Source organism: Candoia aspera, chromosome 1 (assembly GCF_035149785.1).
Source record: "Candoia aspera isolate rCanAsp1 chromosome 1, rCanAsp1.hap2, whole genome shotgun sequence".
NCBI lineage: Eukaryota > Metazoa > Chordata > Lepidosauria > Squamata > Boidae > Candoia > Candoia aspera.
Window position 1 is genome coordinate 190359878 of NC_086153.1, and position 22614 is coordinate 190382491.

The 22614-nt window shown below is 46.6% G+C and overlaps 1 protein-coding gene across 1 annotated transcript; it reads right to left on the reverse strand.

Moving 5' to 3' along the window:
• Positions 1-223: 223 nt before the first annotated feature.
• On the reverse strand, positions 224-11504 carry HOXD3 (homeobox D3). Its single transcript, XM_063292073.1, has 3 exons — positions 11390-11504; positions 3657-4285; positions 224-992 (listed from the first exon to the last, which is right to left on the reverse strand). Exons 2-3 carry the CDS (start codon positions 4207-4209, stop codon positions 238-240), a joined length of 1308 nt encoding a protein of 435 aa, XP_063148143.1. The 5' UTR covers positions 4210-4285; positions 11390-11504; the 3' UTR covers positions 224-237.
• Positions 11505-22614: the final 11110 nt, after the last annotated feature.

The following is a 22614-nucleotide window of genomic DNA, read 5'->3' on the forward strand; positions in this document are numbered from 1 at the left end:
AAAGAAAGGAGAAACAAAGAAAACTGTAGAGTTTAGGAGTTGTCAATGAAATAAACAAGATAATTTAGCTGTTACTGGACACACACGCATACACACAACCCACTAACACTCAGGATTCTGAAAATAATTATCAGGAAAAAGTGAGGTAATTGAAACGTGAGGATCTTTCTCCCTCCCTCCCTCCCTCCCTCCCTCCCTCCCTTTCTCTCCCTCTTTCTCTCCATCGGTTCCAGTCTACTACAGATGCGTTAGCTTGGGGGCTTCCTGAATCCTTCCCTGAGATGTGTGATGAGAAGTTAGATCTGTGTAGGTGGGGTGGGGGTCACAAGGTCCAGGGTGATGGTTGCCGGGGATCTGAGCAGCGCAGCTGTAGTCCACGCTCGCGGAGGAAGGGTGGGAGAGATGGCTGATGTTGAACATTGGGCCGGAGGCTGGCATGGAATCCACGAAGTTCCCGCCAACATAGACGGGGCTGCCCTGCAAACTGGGGTTGGCAAAGCCACCACCGTTGCTTTGCATGGGGTGGTGGTCGTACTCGGTTCCTGGGTACCTTTTCTGCTGGGGCAAACAACTGCTGAGTGGGGCTGTATAGGCAGCCAGGCCATACAGATTTTGCTGCGACTTGGCAAAGGAGGTTGGTGATGGGGCAGTGTCGTAGCTCAGGCTCCCAACGGTGGGCAGCTGGCTGGTATAACCAACGTGACTGGGACCACTTAGGGGCGGACTTCGGTCTGGAGACTGGCCAACTGGGGAGTGCATAATCCCTTTGGCTTTCTGGTCCTTTTTGTACTTCATCCGGCGGTTCTGAAACCAGATCTTGATCTGACGCTCAGTCAGGTTGAGGAGGTTGGCCATCTCAACGCGGCGCGGACGGCACAGATACCGGTTGAAGTGGAACTCTTTCTCCAGTTCCACCAGCTGAGCACTGGTATAGGCAGTGCGGACTCTCTTGGATGCTGGGCCAGGTGGGCTCTTGTCTTCGCAATTCTCCCCTGTCAAAAAGAAAGAAAAGACATGGGTTGGTGGGCTGCTTGAGTTACCCCACTGGGTGGCACCCACCGTGCAGAGTGCCCTGGCAGATTCAGGCAGAGGGTGTTGCAGAATGGGGAGCATGGAGACCCTTTGGCATTCTGAAGCTGCAGCGGACTGCTCACCAGTTTGAAAAATGTGCATGAACCACTCTAATCCAGCCACTCACACCGCACTCTGAACTGACACCACTCAGTTGTTTTCAGAGTGCTCCCTGGGGGTAGATGATCAGTTCAGGACACCAACAGCACTGCCGCCACCACAGTTTTAGCAGGGCTGTATTCTCTTCCCTCAATTCTTGCCCTCCTCCCCTCCCCTCCTTTTGAATCTGGCTTTCACAGTAAATTCAAAAGAGCCCAAGGCCCAGAGCTTTGCACAATTGCAGTCAACCTGTGAAGGAGGGGCTGCTGCCTCATAGTCAGGGAAAGCAAAGTGTGTGCCAAGGGACACCTCCAACAAAGCCTTAGACCACTTGGGTGTTTCTCTTCTCACCAGCCCTCCCACCAAAGTTCTTAGCCCTCTGCCACATCTCACCCACCTCTGTTCCACACAGGGGGTAGCAGGAAACTAGGTTCAACCTCTAGACCTATTAGGACAGCAAGTGATTGAAGCTCAGTGCTGGGGGGGGGGGGCGCGAGAGGGGCCTCAAAGGGATTGGAAAGTTCCAGTTCCTGGCAGGAGAGCTGTAAATCATCTAACTTAATTGGAGAAATCGATTGATCCCCTGACAAAACCCAGGAAGATCCTATCGAAGGGATCCAAACCAGGACAGGGCCCAGACCTCCAAACTCTGAAGACAATAGAGCAGCAGCTGCTAACAAGAGAGCCCCAAGTGTCCTGATTATCTCTGAGATAGTACTCTAACTACTGAGAGGGCTGCTGAGCTGGGGGTTCCCATGGGAAAAGCTCGGAAGCACCCAGGTTTTCTGCTCTCGCTCTCTCCCTCACCCAGCTGAGCAGCCATTTCAAAATCAGAAAGAGACCCAGCCATCAGGATCTGGATCTGCCACTGCTCCTCCCTCTCTCTGCATGGCAGACAATTTTGAATAAGGGAAGAGATGTGGGGGCCACCAAGCGAAGTCCTAGCATTTCCTCCCACTGGATTAGAAAATTATGTCAGCAGTATGGCTTCAGAGGAGAAAAAAGGCCACACCCAGTTGGGGACATACGGTCTCATCTCTCATTTCACCCATCCACTTCGGAATTACTAGTATTTAGGTGTCTCAGGATGATTCCTTAGGTTGTCTGTAAAAGGGCAAAACCAACAGGGAGGGATGAGTCCTACAGACAGATAGAACTAGGCCAACCCTGCCATTAGGCTGAGCAAGGCAACTGCCCCAGGCTGCAGGTCTATGGGTATCACAAAAGGGCCGTGGTTTATTATTTATTTTGTAATGAGGCAGTACGGAGAAGAACTTGAGGGATTTCTGTTTCCTATGCCATAATTAGTTGCCTAATGTTGGGTTCAACACACTATCACTTGGACAGAGATTGGGCAAGTATAATTTGCTCCTTGGTTTCACTTGCCATACTATATTTCAAACCAGCCCTGGCTATAAAGCTTAATTGTTATTTTTAAAAAGAAGCTTTAATCAGCATGCTTACTATTTAGTCCAGAGCCATGAAGTGCTAGAATAAGGGGTCGTTGAAAAAGAAAAGGTGTATTTTAAGATAAAGAACATCTGGCAACTACTTTGAAAAATACCTTGAGCTACTCAACTTCAAAGTGACATGAGAGTAAGCTCCTCAAATTTCCCATTTCTTTTCTGTTCAATTTACAAACACAGCCAAGTAGGAACTAAATCCCATAGGTTTATATAGGACATTTTCAGGCACACATTTTTACATGAAGAGCGGCGTTGATTTTAACATAATTTATAAAGTAATGAAGTTTGGTTTCAGTAGGGAACTTCTAATGAGGAATTCTGAATGGTCAAAGGCAGAGTACATTTAAAACAGGGAGGGAAGGAGTTGATGTACAAGTCGGGCTAAGTCTACAAGATGCCTCCGGCAGCTTTGTGCTTGGGACAGCCGGCTAAGCTTCAAAACTTGTGCTGTGACACCACAAATCTTTCCACCAAGACCCTTCAACACTCAGCTGGGAGCAGAATCTTGAATCCTGCCTTTTGAACTTCAAATGTTGAAGTACTTCAGGGCTGCCTTTCCCCAAACTAGGGCTCTTGCAATGTGTAAGATTACAATTCCCAACCAGCCCCATCAAAAAGCATCAAGTGTGGAAGGGGAAATTATGGCTACAGCTGGCTGTCACAAGATGGGGCTATGGCTGCTAGCTCAGCAAATGGCTCTAAAAGGGCAATAAAGGGATTAATTATGGTTATGTAGTTATTTATTTGCTTTTATGGCATTCCTCCTCCCTGATGGAAGAAATGGCTGTCCATAGCCACCGCTAAACGGGATCAGTTTCAGAGGCAGGTTGCTAGAGCAGCCAATCACTGAGGGCTTTCCCTGGGTATCAGATTAGCAGCAGTGGGTGTGGATGGACTTTGGCTCTGCTGTAGCAGGGGCTCTTATGTCTGAATGACTTTCATGTGACTTCGTCCTCTCTGATGCAGCCGGTGGAGAAGAACCGCGCCCTCGGTAGGTGCCCAGATGAGCGAGCTGGATACCTGCGGGCGCGCAGTTGTTTTTCTGCTTGGAGTTCTGCCGCGATTCCTTCATCCAGGGGAAGATCTGCTTGCTAATCGTGGCCGGGGAGCCGCCGGAAGAATTGGGCCCGCTTTTGCCTTTCTTGGCGGACCCCGCGTGGGCGGCGTTGTTGGGCGGGGAGGGAGAGGGCAGCGTAGGGGGAGGAGGTTGCTGTTGCTGAGGTGGCAGTGGCGGCTGCGGGTCGCCCAGGCCAGAGGGCGGCTGAGGGGCTGCCTGGCTTCCTCCGCCGGTGCGCATGCAGCTGCCGCCGAGCTCCGAGCTTTTGTGGGCCGGGGGCGCCCGAAGGGGGGCGGCGCTTTGGAGGGAGCAGGCCGACCCGGGGTAGTCAGTCTCCAGAGCGGGCTGGGCGTAGGGCTGGGGCGGGCCGCTGGTGTAGCCATAGGCATCCGCTTTGCCGTAGCCGCCGCCGCCGCCGCCGTAGCCCCCGAAGAGCGTCGAGTTATCGTAGTAAGCGGTTTTCTGCATTTTGGGCTCTGCGGTCGCCAAAGCCTCGGGCGCCTGCTCAAACAACATTGACCGCCGCCGCCCCGTCGCGCGGCCTTTGCTTTCTCACGTCTTGGGTTCCGCCGGTCGCTGCCCGCGAAACCACCTGGAGGACAGAAGGGAGATGGAGACGAGACGTCAGTTGAGGCGGGAGAGCGCGCTGAAGTCTGGTCAGCGTCCTCAGTTTCCTCAGACATGATGTTGCTCTACTCTGCAGTTATGCACCACGAGACCGTCGCTCTCTGGTCCCACCCCTTTACCTTAATCCAGACACCCAGAGGCAGGCCGTTGTAATGCTGACACAACCCAACGCTGAAGCGGGTTTGCCATGGCCTCTATGGTCCAGCTCTCACTGGGACAGCTGCATAAGCCCAAGGGCCTCCTGGCTAACCCAGCTGAGAAAGTCAAGGCCTAGATGCATACTGTACTTCTAATGGGCCTTTGAGTCCAATCCACATATTCTCACCTCCTCTCAAGCATAGGTATACATTTAAAGTCTATTGTCCTTCGGATACATTAAGGTGTAAGATAAATACGGTTCCTGTTGTTCCAGCTGGATTTTGGCAGTTGGACTAACTATCTATGGACCAGAGACCTAGTTTCAGAAGAAAGCTCTGTTGGCATCTTTTTAAAGCACGTCTGTGGAGCCAAGAACACCTGTTTGTCTACAAATACCCCATCACAGGCACGGAGAGAGCTGCAGATGTATTGAACTACAAGCCCCATCATGTTGGCTTGCACTGGCCATGCTAGCTGGGGACTCTGAGAGCTGCATTACAACATCTACAGGACACCAGTTTGGAAAGACTGCTCTAGAGAATGATTTGTTAGCCATTAGAGCAGTTCTGTGGCACATCCTACCCGCCCAATGCTTTTAGCTCAACGTGGCAAGGACAAGGATGGACTCAAACAGCAGAATCCCATTAGTTTCTTCCCTAATCATCACAGACCTTCAGTAGTCCAGTCTAACACTCGACTTATCTGCCCCTCCACAGGAAGGAAGTCCCTGTCATTTAGGGCTGGCTTTGGCTGGTTTCTGTGCTCCATGCTTGCATGCTCACCCTTGAACGCACATGTAGGTGGCCATCCAGGCATTTCACACATTTCATCATTGGCCTCACTTGCTGGCAGCCAACCTTCTTTCTCTGTTTATTTCTCTTTTGCTGAAGCAGATATCCAGCAGTCATCTATTCATAGATTACATCCCTATCCTAAACAATGTTACGTGGCCACAGATACCATTGAAATCAACTGTTTCTCTTCCCAGTATGAATATTGAGAATCAGGATATGCAGAGAGTAGTCCTGACTCGTTCAAGGTCTGAGCCTTATACTCTTGCATTTCCATTCAAATAGAGGTGTGCTTCTATAAAATCCAAGAAAGTAAGAATATAAACTTAAGCTAAGCAATCTCAGGCAAGCAAAAAGGCACAAATGTTTCCATACAATACTTTGGATGATACTTTCTTTGGTCTAAACTGGTACCTTCCAGAGGTCCTAATCTAGAATACCTAACATCCCAGAGCCATGTTTGCTGGGAGAAAATAAGAATTACAATCTTACACACTTGGAGAATGTCAGTCCTGAAAGGCTGACCTAAGCTAATGAGGAGTGAAATATTCCTCACTGCTTTCCTGGAAAGGGATATATTTGAAGAACAACATTTCGGGACTTGATATTAACATTATTTGTTCTCAGAGAGTGGCCAGATCAGGAATGGTCAAATTGGGCAATTGGGGGGGGGGATTTTGATATAATTCTCATGAATAAAAATCTAGGGTGAAGCTTGCTGGCCACCACCTCTTAGGCAACCTGCAGCACCCCCATATTTTTATAATAATGTTTGATACAGTCTATTTCAGTACAGTACATAAAAGCTAGATACTTTTTTCCCCAAATCACCAAGATGGCATCATGTCTTATCAGTCTGAAGCAACAAAAAGGAAAATAAGGGCAACGATAGAATCAGAGGGAAACAAGCTGCTTTAAATAGGGTACTTAATATCATTCGGTATAGTAGTGAGGGCAACAGGCTAGAAACCAGGAGACTGAGAGCTCTAGTCCCGCCTGAGGCATGAAAGCCGGCTGGGCGACCTTGGGCCAGTCACTCTCTCTCAGCCCAACTCACCTCACAGGGTTGCTGTTGTGGGGAAAATAGGAGGAGGAAGGAGTATTAGGTATGTTCCCCACCTTGAGTTATTTATAAAAATAATAAAGGTGGGATAGAAAAAGAAATAAAAATAAAAGAAATAAAAAGAAATGATAGCTTATAAAAATCAACATTCTGGGGAAGCTCCAAAGACATTCTCACTCAGGATCCCCCAAAAGACAACCACTGCCTGCTATAAAGAGCACTTAATTATTTGCTTACTTTAAAAGGTGATAGATTTTTGGCAAAGAATGGAGTGTTGTTGCATTTAGTCTGTCTTGTAAAACAACAATCTATTAAAAGGGAAATGTTGATTCAAACTTTGTCTTTGTTTCATTCTACAGTTTCACACATTCTTATTGCTTCTGGGTGGATTATTTTTAATTGCTTTTAAGAAATGTAAAGTCTTCTCTACCTTGTTCTATTCAAGTATATCAGTATCCTCAGTGTCTGACCACTATGTCATTTTGGTATAAATATTAACCAACCTTTTTTGTTATTGCATTTTCTCTTTCTCCCCCTCCCTCTTGTTTTGTTTTTCCCAAGTTGCGCACGCGCACTTTAATAGCCAAGAGTGACATGATGGATTGAACCAGAACTGGAACCTGAAAAACCAGAGAAAAGTCGATCTGTATTGTAAATCCTGACTCTTAGTGTTTTGTTTTTCCTGGGAAGAGTTCTAAGAAGTTAAAGTGTAACTAAGGGCATTCAATAACTTTCATTTGCAATCTAAAGAAGAAATACCTATGTCAGCTACCTTCTTTTCGGTTTCAGACATATTTCAGCAGAGGTTCGTGGTGGGGTGTTTTGACTTAAAAGCTAAATAAACTACAGGAGATTACTTTCAGAGTGCACTTTTCATTGAGAATCTTCTGTGGGTTTATTGCCATGCAGAAAAACACATTTCTGTTTCAGAAACAAAGAATTGCTCATATTAAAAAAAGTTTTTTTTTTCAAAATACTAGTAATGTACTGTGTATTGTTATCTCTGTGCTCATTCTGAGTATAAACATGTATTTTATAGGTACCCCTCAATGCTGGGGAGAAACATTATGATTTCCTTTCTCAGTGCTGATGTGTGTCTCCATCTTTCTTTAGCTCTACATGGGCCAATGATTTTATTTACACACACACACACACACACACACACACACACGGGGGTGGGGGTGGGGGGGAGAGATAGAGAGAGAGAGAGAGAATATTATGGATTTAGCCTGGCAAGGCCAGGCTTTACATTTCTACTCATCCAGAAGGCTTATGGGTGACCCTGGGACCATAAGTTTATCTGAACAGAAGTTATCTAATAGACGTCTTTGAAGAAAATCAGAAATCTGACTAAGTACACTAATAAATAGGTAGGTAAATGCATGTTAATTGATATTGGAATGCTTGGTATCAGATGCACAAGGCATTTACATACAAGTCAAATCCATGAACTTATTTTTAAGCAAAGCATTCAAGATTGAGTCTTCCAAAGTACATTTGCTAAGTGCCCAATTTTCTAAGAAGAGAAGTGGCATTAACAATCTAGAAAAACTGGTAAATATTTTAGAAACTAGACTTATTGTTTCCAATTTAATGTAGTTCTAAAAAAGCACCAAGCAGTTCAGTATTATGCCTTGTTTATTTAGAAGGCCTACTGAGCTCAGTAGAATAGATCCATGGCTAAAGGGTAGGTAAGACTGCACCACAGGGATCATAACTATAACATTTCCCATTCCCGATGCTATAAAGTTCTGTTTCTCCAGCCAGTGGCCCTTATATAGTTACACATAAGCTCATTAAGTGCTGAACACATAAGCCATTGAACCTAAAACATATTTTCTATTGTTTTCACTTTGAATCACCACTTGAAACCACTGGACTTTGGGGTCCCCAAATAAACTCAAGAATTCTTGCTGTTCAAATTAAAGCAGGGAAGCTGATTAAATTATTGAGATCGTTTACATTTTTATTTTCAAGTAACACAGAATCACAATTCCAGGCATTTAAACTGGTTTTTAAATGTGGTGCACAGAGACCACAAAAAAGGAGGCACTAATTCTTCTGAAACTTTTGTACTTCTGTAGCTGGTTCATGGTAAAGACACTGTTATCTTTCATTTCACATTAGAAAAAACTGCTCAGGTATCACTTGGGGACACCATAGCTGTGACTGACATAATGCAAAATATTTATCATTAAAATATTCTAAATTAGCTGTATTTTCCCATCTTTATCATACAAAACGTTTTAGCTGCCTGGCAAATGTTCACAGTGCATTTTAAACAGAGGTCAGGAACATCTTTGCTTAAATTGTGATATGTTTCACAAGTTCCTTTGAAGTATTTTAATTAAAAAAGCATTTAAAATAAATTTAAATAAACTATAGAAAGAGAAGACAGGGGAAGTATTGCATTGTTAGTGTTCATTTCAAGACACTAGAAGCTATATACACACATACACCCTTAAACAGCTAAAATACTGTGGAATTTTGAGAAGAAAAATGGGATATAAATGTACTAAATAAATGAAAAACAAGCTTCCAGAATATCATTTATAAGTTGAAGCAAAATCAAGAAAAACTTTTGGCTTCAAGTTTTTTAAACCTACAGTGGCCTGAATGTTGGTGAACTGAAGTTCATTTTATCACATATTTTATCTTTATTGGCAGATATACTTATTTAGATACACATTCTCAAGAATCTAGAGAGAGAAGAAATATAAAGTGGGGCCCAAGTTAAAAAGCAAAGTGAAATAAAGTAGAAATTGACCTAGAGGATGTCCAGGATTTCCTTCCATTGATGAGCATTAATAGCTTTTAAGGATACATTTATTCACCAATAATCATTCATAATCATAAAGGACACCTTTCAGCCCTTTACAACCTCACTCGCTCATTGGGGTTTTTGTTTATTCTGAATCAGCACATGACTTGGTGCCTCCTGGTTCATTCACTAAAACCAGATTTTCCCAAACAACCCACAAGATCTTCAGAGAGAATATTACAGCAAACTGAGAAGCCTGCTTTCTTTCTTTCTTTCTTTCTTTCTTTCTTTCTTTCTTTCTTTCTTTCTTTCTTTCTTTCTTTCACATACCAACTGCTTGTGAACTCTGCTTGAACCTAAAAAGGAGGCAGAGGGCCATAAATCACATGGACAATGCTCTACTGTTTGGGGGCTCATCTTTTAGATCTCACACAGACACAGACACAGAGGCGTGCACGCGCGCGCACACAGACCCCCCCCCTTCCTTTCTTTTCTTTCCTTTCCTTTCCCTTCTTCCTAACGCGGTTTGGCTTTACCAGGCTGCCCTGCACTGAAAGCTCCTTTGTAATTTAGGTTTTAGGCAACGCGAAAATTCGAGGATCCATGGGGTGGCTTGGCCCCAACTCTCTCCGTAGGGTGGGAGGCTGTGGAGAAGTCCCGGCCTGTCCAGGGCCCTGCTTCGAAAGTCCTGGCCAAGCCTCTCCAGAGGTTAACCTTGTCTGAACCGCAGTGCCCTTCGGCCGATCCCTTTGTCCCCTCACCCTTCTCCATCTCATCCCTGGAAATCAAAGGGCACCAGAAGAAGCGGGGGCTCTCCTCCCTCTCGGCCTCCTCCTCCTCCTCCTCCTCGGCGGACCCCAAGGTACCACGTGCCACGGGGGAACCCCGAGCTACGCCGGGCTCCTGGCAACTGCCCGGTGCTCACAAACTGCTTTCGATCCGGTGCCTGGCCAACGCATTCATACCAAACCAGTCCGCGACTAATGCGTCCCACTGCACTTAATTCTGCTGGGGATCAATATCTAATATGATACCGAATAAATAAAAGGCACTAAGAGAGGCCGGAGGAGTGGTTATTAAGCAGCCGAGTTCTCGCAGCGCATATCAATGCACCTGTCACGGCGGCGTGTAGCAAAATTTATGAGTGTTGGCGCTGGGCAGTAAACGCTTCAGTAAGAAATGGAAAGCGGAGAAAGCAGAAGCAGGAGAAGCGGCAACAACAGCTGCGTAGGAGGGGGAAGGCCGGCCATAGAAAGAAAGCCCCCCCCCGACGCCGCCAAAAGTGCCTGCGAGGCGGAGAATCTGTATATAAAAGGCCGCCGCGCCGGTCTCTTTTGGCAATCCCCTTGCTTCGGAGGTGAAGGGACTGTTTTTCGCCCACAGGGAGCCCTGCCGCGTATTTTAGCCCGAAATATGCCCTTTTTTCCGGGCGGGGAGGACTTTCCGGGTCTTCGCTGGAATACCGGCCTGCGGAGCGATTTACAGCGCCCGCCGGGAAGAAAAAGCCGCGTTTCTTCCGAGGGCAGGAACGGGTGAGGGATGGAAGTGGACTGCGGCGGCCCAAGTCGATCACCGCCGTCCCGTATCCCTGGGGCTTCCTATTGCTCTGCGGTCGGAGGAGCCCCGGTAGCCATCCAAAATCGGCTTCGCCTTTTTCTCCCGCCCCGCCTGCCTCTTTCCGCTAACTCGCGGTTTGCAGCGCACTTAGGCTGTTAGGAACCTTCAGATTTGATCCGAATACAGCATTTGTAAGCCCACTGGGTCTGGTAGCAGACCTTGGAAGTTCCCTCCCCCGTCTCCCAAACGGGGAGACGGGCTTGAAACGGCCGAACTAAGCGCCAAGGTGACCGAATTCTGGTCTGATCGGGATGGAGGTTTAGAACGGAGGAAGAAAGCACATTCTGCGGGATCGACTCGGAATCATTGTGATGCGGGCCCATGAAAGACTTTCCCCATCCCTTAAAAAAAAGAGAGTAAATAATGATCTAGTGAAGCGTGTGATAGATATAAATGCCACTGGGGGCCAAGGGAGATAGCGTTTATGGCAGTAATAACCTTTTATCTGTGTGCTCCAAGTACGTTTTTAAGGCCGTTGCATATCAACTTTTTTATGAATAGTCAGGTACTTTACATGACATTATGTGTATTAAGGCTCCTGAGGGAGCAACAGCGAGAGTATTTGTTGTTGTTGTTGTTGTTCTTTTTTCTTTTCCAACCTCTTCTGTTGAAAACAACATCTGTTGGTAAAAACCCATGCGGAGGAGAGAGACAATGTGCAGAGAACCGTTGGGTTTAAAAAAATGTAGACAAACTCACCCCTTTCACGTTTTTTCTTGAATTTTATCTGTAAGGCTGTGGGGACAGTCTGGTGATTCCCTCGGATAAAGCAAGGAGGTGCACCTGGAACAAAGGGGCACATTCAGTGGATGCATTCTTATCTCTCCCCCCACCCCACCCCACCCCACCCCCGTTTTGAGCCACTGACTTCATAAATAATGTATCTATCAGGCAGAGCTACTTCTCTCACAGAGCTCTAATACAATGGATCTTATTCTCAGATTCACAGGCCTGGAATAGCAGCCTCCTCTGATTTATTCTCTATCAGGAGTATATATCTGAATTTGGGTTTTTTTTTTAAGGTGATTAATATTTGTAAACAATTATACTCCAAACACTGGAACAATTGTATTATCAGATATACACGCAGGAACATCCCCTCCTAATATTTAAACATTTAAAGAGACAAGTCATTGCAAAGGTATTCTTGGATATAAATTGTGGTTCTAGTCTCTCTCTCTCTCTCTCTCACCCCCACCCCCACAATGGAGATATAATACTTTTAAGCAGAACATTTGCAGTGAGGGTGATCCTTTCTTGCTCTTGTTCATTTGTGTTTGTGTAGGGGTGTATGTGTGTGTAAAGAAATACTCAGGTTTGAGTTGGGGTGAGTAGTAACTTTTTAGCCCTGAGAAAGTAGAGCGGTTGATTGTACCTAACTTTGTGCCCCACAATAGGGCCATGTTTGTGGTGTTTTCAGACTCAGTGCACAGAATTGCACCCAGAAGACCTAACCCATTGCGACACACACACATACAAATAATCCAGTGGCTCCTACATTAAGTGTCTCAAGGCTGGCTAGAGTTTATCGCTCCCCCAAGAAAAGTCCAGCTATCAAACTCCCTGTCCAGTCTTTTAGCACATCCTTGTCTGCATTTCACAAGAAGGGTCTGCTATGCAGAGCTTAGACAATTTGCTTTATTTTAATTTAAGAGAATATCAACTTTAATCCCCCACACACCGAAAATCATTCCCACGCTGCTCCTGTAGCTGTTTGTACCCCTAACTCTGCCCCCCCAACTTGGAGGACATTAATAGAACCACTGCGGGGTGGGCAGGGGCCTCCCCCACAATGAAGCCTGAGTCATTAGAAAGAGACCATCTCACCAGCCTGAGCCTTTGAAATGACCTTTGGCTGGTATAGCAATAACTCACCGCTCAAGGAAGAACCAGCTTCGGAACCCCCTCCAAGACCGGCCCCGAAACCAGCTCCCAACTTCTTCTCTTAGCCTGAGCCAAGGCCAGCTGTGAGGCAGCCGCCTTCCTCCCCGCTCTCCAGCCACCTTCAATGTGTGGGGTTTGGGGAAAACCGAGCTGGCTGGCCGCCCCGATGCTGCAACCTGGATCCCAGGTCCTCCAAGGCCTGGCCCAGCCGGTTTCTTAGAGCATATATTCACGTGGGAGAAGAACGTCAATTTAAGGGCTTTTATTTATTTTTCTCCCTCTCCCCCACACCCCGCCAAACCCGGAGTTCATTAGGAATAGGTGCTGTGTACAGTGGCGGCGTAAGGCTTAACTTGGGGCGGCGGGGGGGGGGAGAGAAAAGCAAGCGGCGGCCGTAAAGGGAGGGAACTTCATAGAAGCGTCTAGCGGAAGGATCATTATTTGCCAAAGCTCGCGGTTGATTAACGTGGTAAGTTTTCATTTTGTGCCTAATTAATTATCGACTTCTGAATCCTTCTGCAGAAACAAACACGGCCCGGCAGGGAAAAGCTGCTTGGAAACGTGGCCTTCCCCAGATCGTGAGAAAGAAACGGAATCGTCTGCAGCCGGGAGGCAACATTTTCCCCTGGTCGTTTCGAGCTGGCTGGGGAAGGACCCGTCCTTGAAGAGGAAAGGAGGCTCCGTCCGGCCGTCCTTGGTCCTCCAGTCCTGCACTCCTTCCTCCTCCACCTCCTCCTCCTCCCGCTGCGCATCTCGATCGGAAGCCCTCAACCTGCGCTCTTCCCAGTTCAGGATCTGTACTGAGATCGCAGCAGGGTCGACCTCGGATGGGGCTGCAGGCCCAGGCTCGGAACCGAAGGACAGTCGAAGGAAGGAAGGAAGGAAGGAAGGAAGGAAGGAAGGAAGGAAGGAAGGAGATTGAAATTTTAGGTGAAGTTCCCTGCCAGAGGGTTCCCTGTCGCGTAACGAAATGAAATGCCGCTTGCCTTAATTGGATTCAGATGACTAACTTGTCAGGCCCGCGGCTTGGAGGCCTGAGAGCTAAAGGAAAAGGGAGGTGGCGGGGGGAGGTATTCGAGGCTGCTGGAGTTTCTGAACGAGGCCGATCCGAAACAGGGACCCGAGTCCACTATTTTTTAATGCTTTCCTATTGCTTGGCACAAGTGTTAAAAATTCCCCTAGTATGTACATAAAATCAAGGAAAGCTCGTTATCGGTATCTTGAAGTTCGGGCAAGTTTAGATTCCCCGCAGAAACCAATTATTTTCCTGCCTATTGAATTCAAGTAGGACTTAACCTCTTAGTAAATGTGTCTGGGATCAGACTTCTTGGCCAGGACCGTCCTCAGCACAGTGACTTGGTCATAACTTTAAAATTAGTTCCACTTACAAGAAAAACACAGTCTGGCTTCGGTATAGTAGGAACAGCAGCCAGTTCTATTGAAAGCATCTATATTCAGTCCAAGGAAGGGTGTTTAAAATGTGGGATGTTTTAACGTCCTTTACTGTAAACAGATTTAATCATGGAGTAGAAGCGAGAACGGGGTAATAATAACATTTTAAATACGCTTTTTGCGAATGATTTGTTAGCCACAATCCAGCAGAAAAGGGGGGACCTCTGTTAGCGAGTCCCATTGAGCTCAGCGGGGCTTGCCTTAGAGTAGGCACGCAAAAGAGCAGGCTGTCCAGCTCATTAGAATCGGTGGGAGCAGGTACGTCTCACCCTCCTAGATTGTGACTCCTCCGATGAAATGGTCAAAGACACGAAGATTCATGGGCTGTTCAATCGCTGGTATTTACACATCCATAAATATATGGTGGAATGATGAGAACGAGCGCTTTATCAGCATTTGGTTGTTTATTGTTGGGGGTGGGGGGAGTAACTGAAAGAAACCTGGCAGAGTAAACCAAACACGCAAAGGAAAGGAACCGGGAAGCCACTGCTTTTTAGAAGGAGTCAGCCCTTCCGAAGCAATAAATAGGCAGTGGCATCATTTCCACCGGGCGTTTTCAAATATAACTACATAACTTGATCTTGGGATCCTGTGAGCCCGACTATCCGAAGCAAAGATAAGTCTGTCTTTCCCCCTTTTCTTTTTCAGATAAGCCAAATCCTGGTGCCCCCCCCCCCAAGTTATCCAACCCTCAAGTTATTTGGGAGAGAAATGGCCATTTAGAAAAACGTTGCGTTTCCAGCAAGGACGCAAGTCCCAGTTTAAATAAGGCGCCCCGACAGACGTTCGCCATTCCGCAGTTCCTTGCTGCATTCTAGTCCGAGGGGGGCTCCGGAGGAATTAATGCTCATGAAAACTCATGCAATTGCTTACCTGGATCCTCGTTTATCCTAAAGCTCTCCTTCTGGGTCAAAATCTGGAGGTTGACCGTTTTGAGAATATATCCTTCCTCCTTTGTTCTGGAGACAATACGCGCCTAAACCTGATCTTGCGGGTTTGCCCAGGCATTTCCATAGACCAGTATTCCCGGTAGAATAAAAACCACTGCTGGAGCTCCAATAAAAGAGAGCGAATGGACCCTGGCTTTGCTGGCTTTCATAATAGCAATTATATACTTATATACTTTTTTTAAAAAAAATCATTCAGGAACAAGCCCACGAAATTTAAAAAAAACAAACCATGCCAGTTTATCGTTTTGTTCTGTTTGTAAATAATAAGCGATGAGGCTTATTATATGAATATATATATATATATATATATATATATATATATATATAATCTCACACCGGAGGAAGCCTTGTATAATAAGAAATACAGGCGCTGCCTTAAAATACGAGCATATTTGTTCACGTGATCCTGAGAGTGGAGATGGTGTTGATTAAGGCAGAAACTTCAACTCGGCTTGTCCTCAGTGATCCAGCCCTGAGATCCTCCAGATGTGGGTCTGCGCCATTCAGGCAGGTTGAGCCCACTGGGTCAAAGGCTCCCCCAGACCTTCCGACAGAGAAAAGGCCACTCTAGAGAATCTGGTCCTTCCAAGCTGGTGTCCTTTTACCATCCAGTGCCAAGGGGCATCACAGCATCGACTTCAAGGTTTCTTTGCAAATCCTGATAACATCTGGGTGGTGCAATCCCTCTTAGTCAAGTCTCTCTCCAGCTAGGTGGTGCGGGCTAGGCAGACCTTGTTGTCCTCTCACAATAAATTAAGCCACCAAGGCTAACTTACTTAAAGTACCTATATAGGACTAATCATCATCTTGACCATCACCACCACTACCACCATCATCTTTGAGTAGAAAAAATAGGGGGTGGGGGCTCATATAAATGGTACAAGAGGGGCTTCTCCCTCTTGACTCCGCTTAACTTCTGTGTTAAAGCTTCGGGGTGGAAGGGAGATTTTTGCACTGGGTGGCGACCCAGGAAGCCTGGCTTGGCAACCCTGGATTCCTAGCCATTCCGTTGGATCTGTGGTATGGCTGCAGATCTGCCTCAGTCCGGCAGAACGGAATCATCGAATCATCCGACTGTTTGCGTGCCAGGGTGGAGTGAGACTCAGAGGCAGACAAACGAAGTAGAGAAAGTTAGGTTTGGCCAGCCAGCCCTGGATATAAAAAGCTACGGTGCTGGCACTTTCGCTTTTCATCTATCCCCTTCCTTCCTTCCTTCCTTCCTTCCTTCCTTCCTTCCTTCCTTCCTTCCTTCCCTCCCTCCCTCCCTCCCTCTCTCCCTCCCTCTGATAACGCCCGCTGATTTGCCTGTATACAAAGCCGGTTTAGACAAAATAATCTCTTGTTGTTCCCGCAAACGGTATTACCAACAATTCCTATTCGGCGCAGCCGAATGAATGCATCGCTTGTGTCCATCACAACTCGAAAGTTAACTTGAAGTTGTCGAAGTGCCCAGTCTAATCTAGGATATTCTGACTTCTGTACCATCCAAAACCTGACAATCTGACAGGAAAGTATGCTGTACGGCATTCACTGTAGAGGTATAATAGCATTTATCTACAGTATCCTGCTTTCTCCTGACCTTGCAAACCAGCCTTTAGAAAACGGCTGAGAATAAGGCTGCAGTCCAGGCATCGAGGTCCGGAGGAAACCCTCATTCAGGAATTTGTCGCCTCCGGGAGCACAAGCCCGCCAAAGTGTAGCCCTTGGAAAGTGGCCCCAGGCATACATCTAGGGGGGTCCCCCCTTTTGATGTGAAGCTCACTTCCCAGAAAATGGCTTAGGGGAATTTTATCCCAATGATCTTGATAGGGGCTAAGCATAGGAACCGGACTGGTGAGTTCGGTGCTGTATATCCCCTTTACAATCTCTTAACCTTCCAGCAGAACCTTCCGGTCTCGGAAATGGAAGGAGTCCTCTAAAATTTAACACTTGCGGAAGAGGAAAGCGACGCATTTTCTTCTTGCCTTTTCCTCATTAGGTAGAGCAGAACCTGAAACGCCCCGCGCCAATCAAGGGGAAAAAAGGTAAAGGAAGAAATAAAAGAAACAACTTGCGAAGATCATTTCGGAGCGGGGGTGGGGGGAGATAGTAATAAAGGAAATCTCACATGCTCCCCCGCCCCAGGGCCCCCTAGAAATTGTGTTTCAAGCAAACAAACGAGGAGCAAACGAAAGTAAAGCTGCGGATACTACAAGCCAAGTGTGAAACTGGGCGCGAGTGAGGGGAATCCAGTTTGGCCAAGTCGTGTCTCGATAAAGGATCTAAGGCTTTTTTCCTTCTAAGCATATGTTCATAGAGCAATAAAATGGAAAGATTTACAGTCCTTGCAGGGCCTTCTCTCTCCCTTTCACCCCACCCCTTCATCATATGCGCCGGCGCCCGTACACACACACACACACACACAAGCATCCTTCCAGGAATTACTTACGATGATTTATAACAACAAACACGGCAATTGTCAAACTGATAAAATATTCTGGGCGATATGCAGGAATCAGCGGTATCATTAAAGGGCCTCCTCCGTTTAGGCTCGGACTTTCTTTCCCAGCTTTTCTCTCTCTCTCCTTCTCTCTCTCGTGTAATTTTGGGTTCTCACTGGACCAACGGAGAGAATATGCAACCTGCGTGTGCGTGCATTCAGATTCTGAAAGAGCAAATCTGTTTCTTCGTCACTATCCCAAAGCAAAATCATTTGTCATATCTGAATAATTGAATTAATGTGTTATTGTTTGAATGTATAATTCATAACACAGGAAACTCCGTCTATGTCCTGGCACACAACGGAAGTCATAAAAAGCAACCATCTGAGTAGAAGAGAATAGAAAGGTTCCGAAGGGAGCCTTAATAAAGGCTACGCTGCTTACAAAAAGATCTCTCCAGACAGGCAGAAATTTCATCGCTTTGTTCCATACCTATCACATATCAGTGTGGGAGCCTCTTTATTTATAGATCTGACTACTCCAATAGATACACACACAAATATATAGCTATATTACACAAGCGTTTAAAATCCCCGTTTCTTTAAGTTATTTCAATACAAAACCACGTGTTTGTTCGTTTGCTTGCTTGTTCACAATAGAGTATCTTTTACAAAAAGAACCAAATGCTGTTCTGTCTCCACTGGGAATATTCCCTTTTCAGCTCGGTCCTCCAGATCGTTCCGGGTCTCCATTCCTCCCGGCAAAGAAGCCCTAAAACGAAGCATCCGAAATCACTCCGGCTTTGTGGACTGATGGAGCCACGCCGGCAGACTCCCGAGGTGGTAGTGCAGAAGTACCTTTAGAATTCATTATCTGTTGGTTAAAGTCTGCCTTGGGTAAAATTTCAGCTCGGTTTTATAGCCTTCTATTATGACGCAAAGCAAAATTTACGACCCTTGGTTGAAAAGAAGTTCAGGGCCCTTTCTCACCGTTTCAGAATGGGCAGCAGATGCCCTGACAGCTAGTATTGTTCCCCGTAACAGAGAAACGACCAGTAAATCTTCACCCCCATTTCCCCCCAACGGCAGCCTTTGGCCAACACCGTCCCTTCCTTTCTCCCTCTCTCCTCCACCGCGGTCCCCAGAAGGGCCCGTTTCTTAATCTCACACCACCAAGAGTCAACACATTGGGGTGTCTCTCCCCCCAACACACACTCACACGCACGGCCGCCGAGAACAGAGTCGGATCAGGGCAGTGTTACAAATCAGGAAAAGAAGGGCCCCTATTTGTCAAGCATTTGACAGCTAAGTTCATTAAGGATTTCGAAATATAAAAGAAAAGAAAGAAAATGTGTACATACCAAGCTCCGCTTTCTTTCTTTCTTTTATTAGTGGCAAATGTATATATATTTAGTTTTGTGTTGTTTTGTTTTCCCCCTTCGGCTTTAGCCAAAGAGCTTAGGTGTGCATAGAAAGAGCCCGCGCCCCTTTGTATATTATATTCTTGGGATCTCTTCAGTTTTCAAGTCTGATAGAGTCCTTTGCTTGGCAGATTAATGACGACTCCGCGTTTCTTAAGGGACGCGCTGAATTAATTATTTCGCCCATCACGTGGTCAGGACTTGGAGAAAAATCTATTCTTATCATCTTCCTTTGCACTTCAAGAGGCTGTCTGCCGCGACTCTTCCAGAGCAAGACGATTTGGGTCTACATGGCTATATTTAACCCTCTCCTCCTCCTCCTCCTTCCCCGCCAACACCCCCCCCCCATCATTACACACACACACACACACACGGACTCCCCCCCCCCCCAAGAAATCAAGAAGAAGGTTTGGCGAACTGGGCCGCGGCGAGCAGCGCGAGGCTCCCGGTTTACTGTTCGGGTGTAGGGAACCTTGTTCTCGGCGCTGCCTCTGGGCGCCGCCGCCGCCTCTGGAGAGGGACTAGTGGCCGGGCAAGATGCTGAGGCAACCGGAGGAGCGCGGCAGCCGAAGGGCTTGGGGGAGCCCCTTGTGGTAAAATGTGCCCCGAAATGTGGCGGTTGTTGAGGGCAGGGAACCCCCCCCCCCGAGACTGCGCCCTCAGCCTCTTCTGAATAAAAGGGAGATCAGACCACGTTTCCCCTCCCCCCGCCACTCAGCCTCCTCCCGCTGGCTGGATCTTTGGGGTTTGGCCTCCAGACTTGGCGCTCTTCAGGAGAAGACAAGCCAATATGTGCGAGGCGGGCGGGGGTTGGGGAGTCTTGGCTGGTGGAATCAAAATATCTCAGATATAAATAGCGCCTTCGACCTCGTGGAAAGAGAAATGTTTTACTACCGGCTGTCAGGGGTGTTTATGGTGGAAGGGAGGAGGAGCTCTCCGGCAGAACCGGCTCCAGGAACTTCGCAGCCCTCACTATCTTGGGCACCCGATTCCTGGGGTTGGCCGCCAGAAGGTCCGGCTTGCCCTTCTGTCTTCTCCCCTCCCCTCCCCCGCCAACGGGCGCCCTCCAGATGGGTTGGATTATAACGCCCATCAGCCACATGTCCAAAGAGCAAACATGAGGGGGATTTCAGGCCCAAACAGCTGAAGAGTGCCAAGAACACCTGTGCTCTGCTTCCCCCCTTGACCCTTCCTTCCTTCCTTCCTTCCTTCCTTCCTTCCTTCCTTCCTTCCTTCCTTCCTTCCTTCCTTCCTTCGTGAAGGCAAGGAGGAAAGCAGTAGCAGCCAGGCCCCACATGCTTTGGACTGTGGGATGCCCTGGGCCAGTGAGGGGTGGGACACAGGCCTGCGTTGCCAAAAGTGGGCGGAGCCACCACAGAACCCCAAATGGACCCAGTGCAACTGAAGTTTCATTAACATTAAATTAACTGCAGTTAATGTAATTACTTCCCATGCATGTACTAAGTTCTCCTTTGGGCCTCATTAACTGTTACAACTTGGGAAAAGTTTAGCAGAGGCTCCACCCACTGCATCCAAATTCAGAAAGAGATATGGGCCTGAAGCCATAGGTTGGGCCCCCTTGCAAGAAAGGCCTAAGTACAGAAGGCCACCGGCCATTCTGGTGGGGCTGAGCTTTTCCACTGTGGCCTCAACACAGCCTTAGGCCACAATCAAGCCAGAACGATCTCCTCTACAGCCTGAGTGGACTGCTCTAGTCAAAGGATACAATCACTTCCTTAAGATCAACCTGAATTCTGCCCCTCATGGCAATGGGATATGAACTCCTTCTCAAGGATTGTGGATTCTTGTCCAAGACATCCTTCCTCAGAAAGGTAAAAGTGGATTTTACTTTAAAGTAAAACCAGCAAAGGAGGAGCAATTTCATTCAGATTTACATTCTATACTTCTTTTTCCTCAGTAGAGTCCTTCTGGATATACATAGCCCAAATAAGCAGATAGAAGATTCTGACCTTGGCATGTTTTTGATCCAGAAATAAATTTCATTCAGTTTTTTGCCTTCTCTTGAGTAAAGTTTAGGAACACACAGATACACCCTGCAAAACTCTAGAGGGAAGACTATGGGGGTGGGGGGTAGAAGAGTGATCCTGGAATTGAAATTATTTACTGGAATGGAGCCACCACTATTCTTCTAGCCTGATTTTGCCCTGAAGAAATGGAGGGAGGGTCTTACATGGCACATGACTATGTGCATCAGGTCACATTTCAGCCTCAACAATGAGAACTGATGGGTTGTGTAGTGCTGGACTGGGCAATACAGGTATTAGGAGATACTAGGAAATGAGTAGGCTAGTATTCAGCTAGTATTCACCTTTGGGTTCCAGCCTGCAATATTAATAATTTTAAAATGTACCATAGTGATTTATTTATTGGTACAGTGTAGGGACTACTATCCCAGGCAAAAATTCAAAAATATTATAGAAAGAAATAGGTTGTGGGTTGATTTATGATCCATGGCATCCTAGTCTTCATCCCTCTAGCCTTGATCCAGATAGCTATTTTAATCATGCCCAAGCATTTCCTGAGTCCACTGTTGTTGTTTTAACATGGGTGTGCATGCACATACACAGGCACACAAATGCACACACAGACCTGCACCAGCAGATGGAAGCCACAACACAAACTGTATTTGAAACTTCCCTCAGATTCTAACGCAGATGTTCTAAACTCTTCTAAAAGGATTGGGGACCAAATTACAACTTTCTCTGGAGAGGAAACCCAGTGGATTAAGAGCAGACTGTGAAGTAACAGTTTCAGGATCAAGCATTAGGACAGGTACACATACACAACATACCATTAAAAGGTCACTGAAAGAATTCTAAAAGTAAATAATATTGCAGAGTATTTTAAAGCACTCTGAAAACCTCCCAGAAGTACAGTGGAAAAAACTTTGGCTAAATGAATAATTTCAACTAAACCAAGAAATATTTCCAAGTGCCTTTTCTCTTTTGCTCCTGGCATGGGGAACTCTTGATCCTGGCCACATCTGCTTGTTACTTTGCCCCACAGAACAGAGTGATTTACAGCGTGATCCTATGCATGTTTACTCAGAAGGAAGTGCCTTCAGGTTCACTGGAATTTATTCCCAGGCCAGCAAGGCAAGGGCTGCAGCCTTAACTCATATCCAACTGTAATCCCGCGTATGCTTTCTTAGAAACAGCTGGTCCTGGGATCATCCAGGCTTATTTCTAAGTAACTATGCATAGACCTGAAATCTGAAGTGCAGTTTCATGCAGATCAGCCTGGAACTCAGCAGGCTCAAACTGAACACTCTCAGTGTGTAGAGATGCAGGCCTTTGCACATTACCTTGGGAACGTGACCTCTTAAAATCAGGGAGACTGGATTCTTAACTTACAACCCCACTCACTTTTTTTTTTTTTTTGGTTGTTTGTTGAAGTACACTTTAATCACTTTAGACTGAAGACCTCCATCCTGTCTTTTTTTTAAAAAACAAAACCACCATATTTTGACAAGCTTTTCCTAAACACCAGACTTTGACATGCATCCACCCTCTCTGTCCTGGACAAAGTTCTATATACAGAATATCAGCCTTACCTTTTGTGTGTGTGCAACAAAACTAGGTATGCAAATGAGGAGACCAAAGTCATTTGTATAAATAGTTGTTTATTCAGAGGCAGCAAAACATTGGCAAAGTCTAGTAAACAGAGAAGGGTTGTTGGACAATGCAGCTTGACCACAAAGGCAGTAGTGCTATGCAGGGAAAGAAGATGACTTCCCCTTTGATTTGCTAGACGTACCACCCCAGCATAACTCACAGC

Bases quoted from the DNA above. Each gene is read 5' to 3' on its own strand.
- HOXD3 (XM_063292073.1), bottom strand. From the start codon at position 4,209: ATGTTGTTTGAGCAGGCGCCCGAGGCTTTGGCGACCGCAGAGCCCAAA. The intron at 993-3,656 runs GTATCCAGCTCG...TCTTTTTGACAG, and splicing joins AAACAACTGCGCGCCCGCAG to GGGAGAATTGCGAAGACAAG.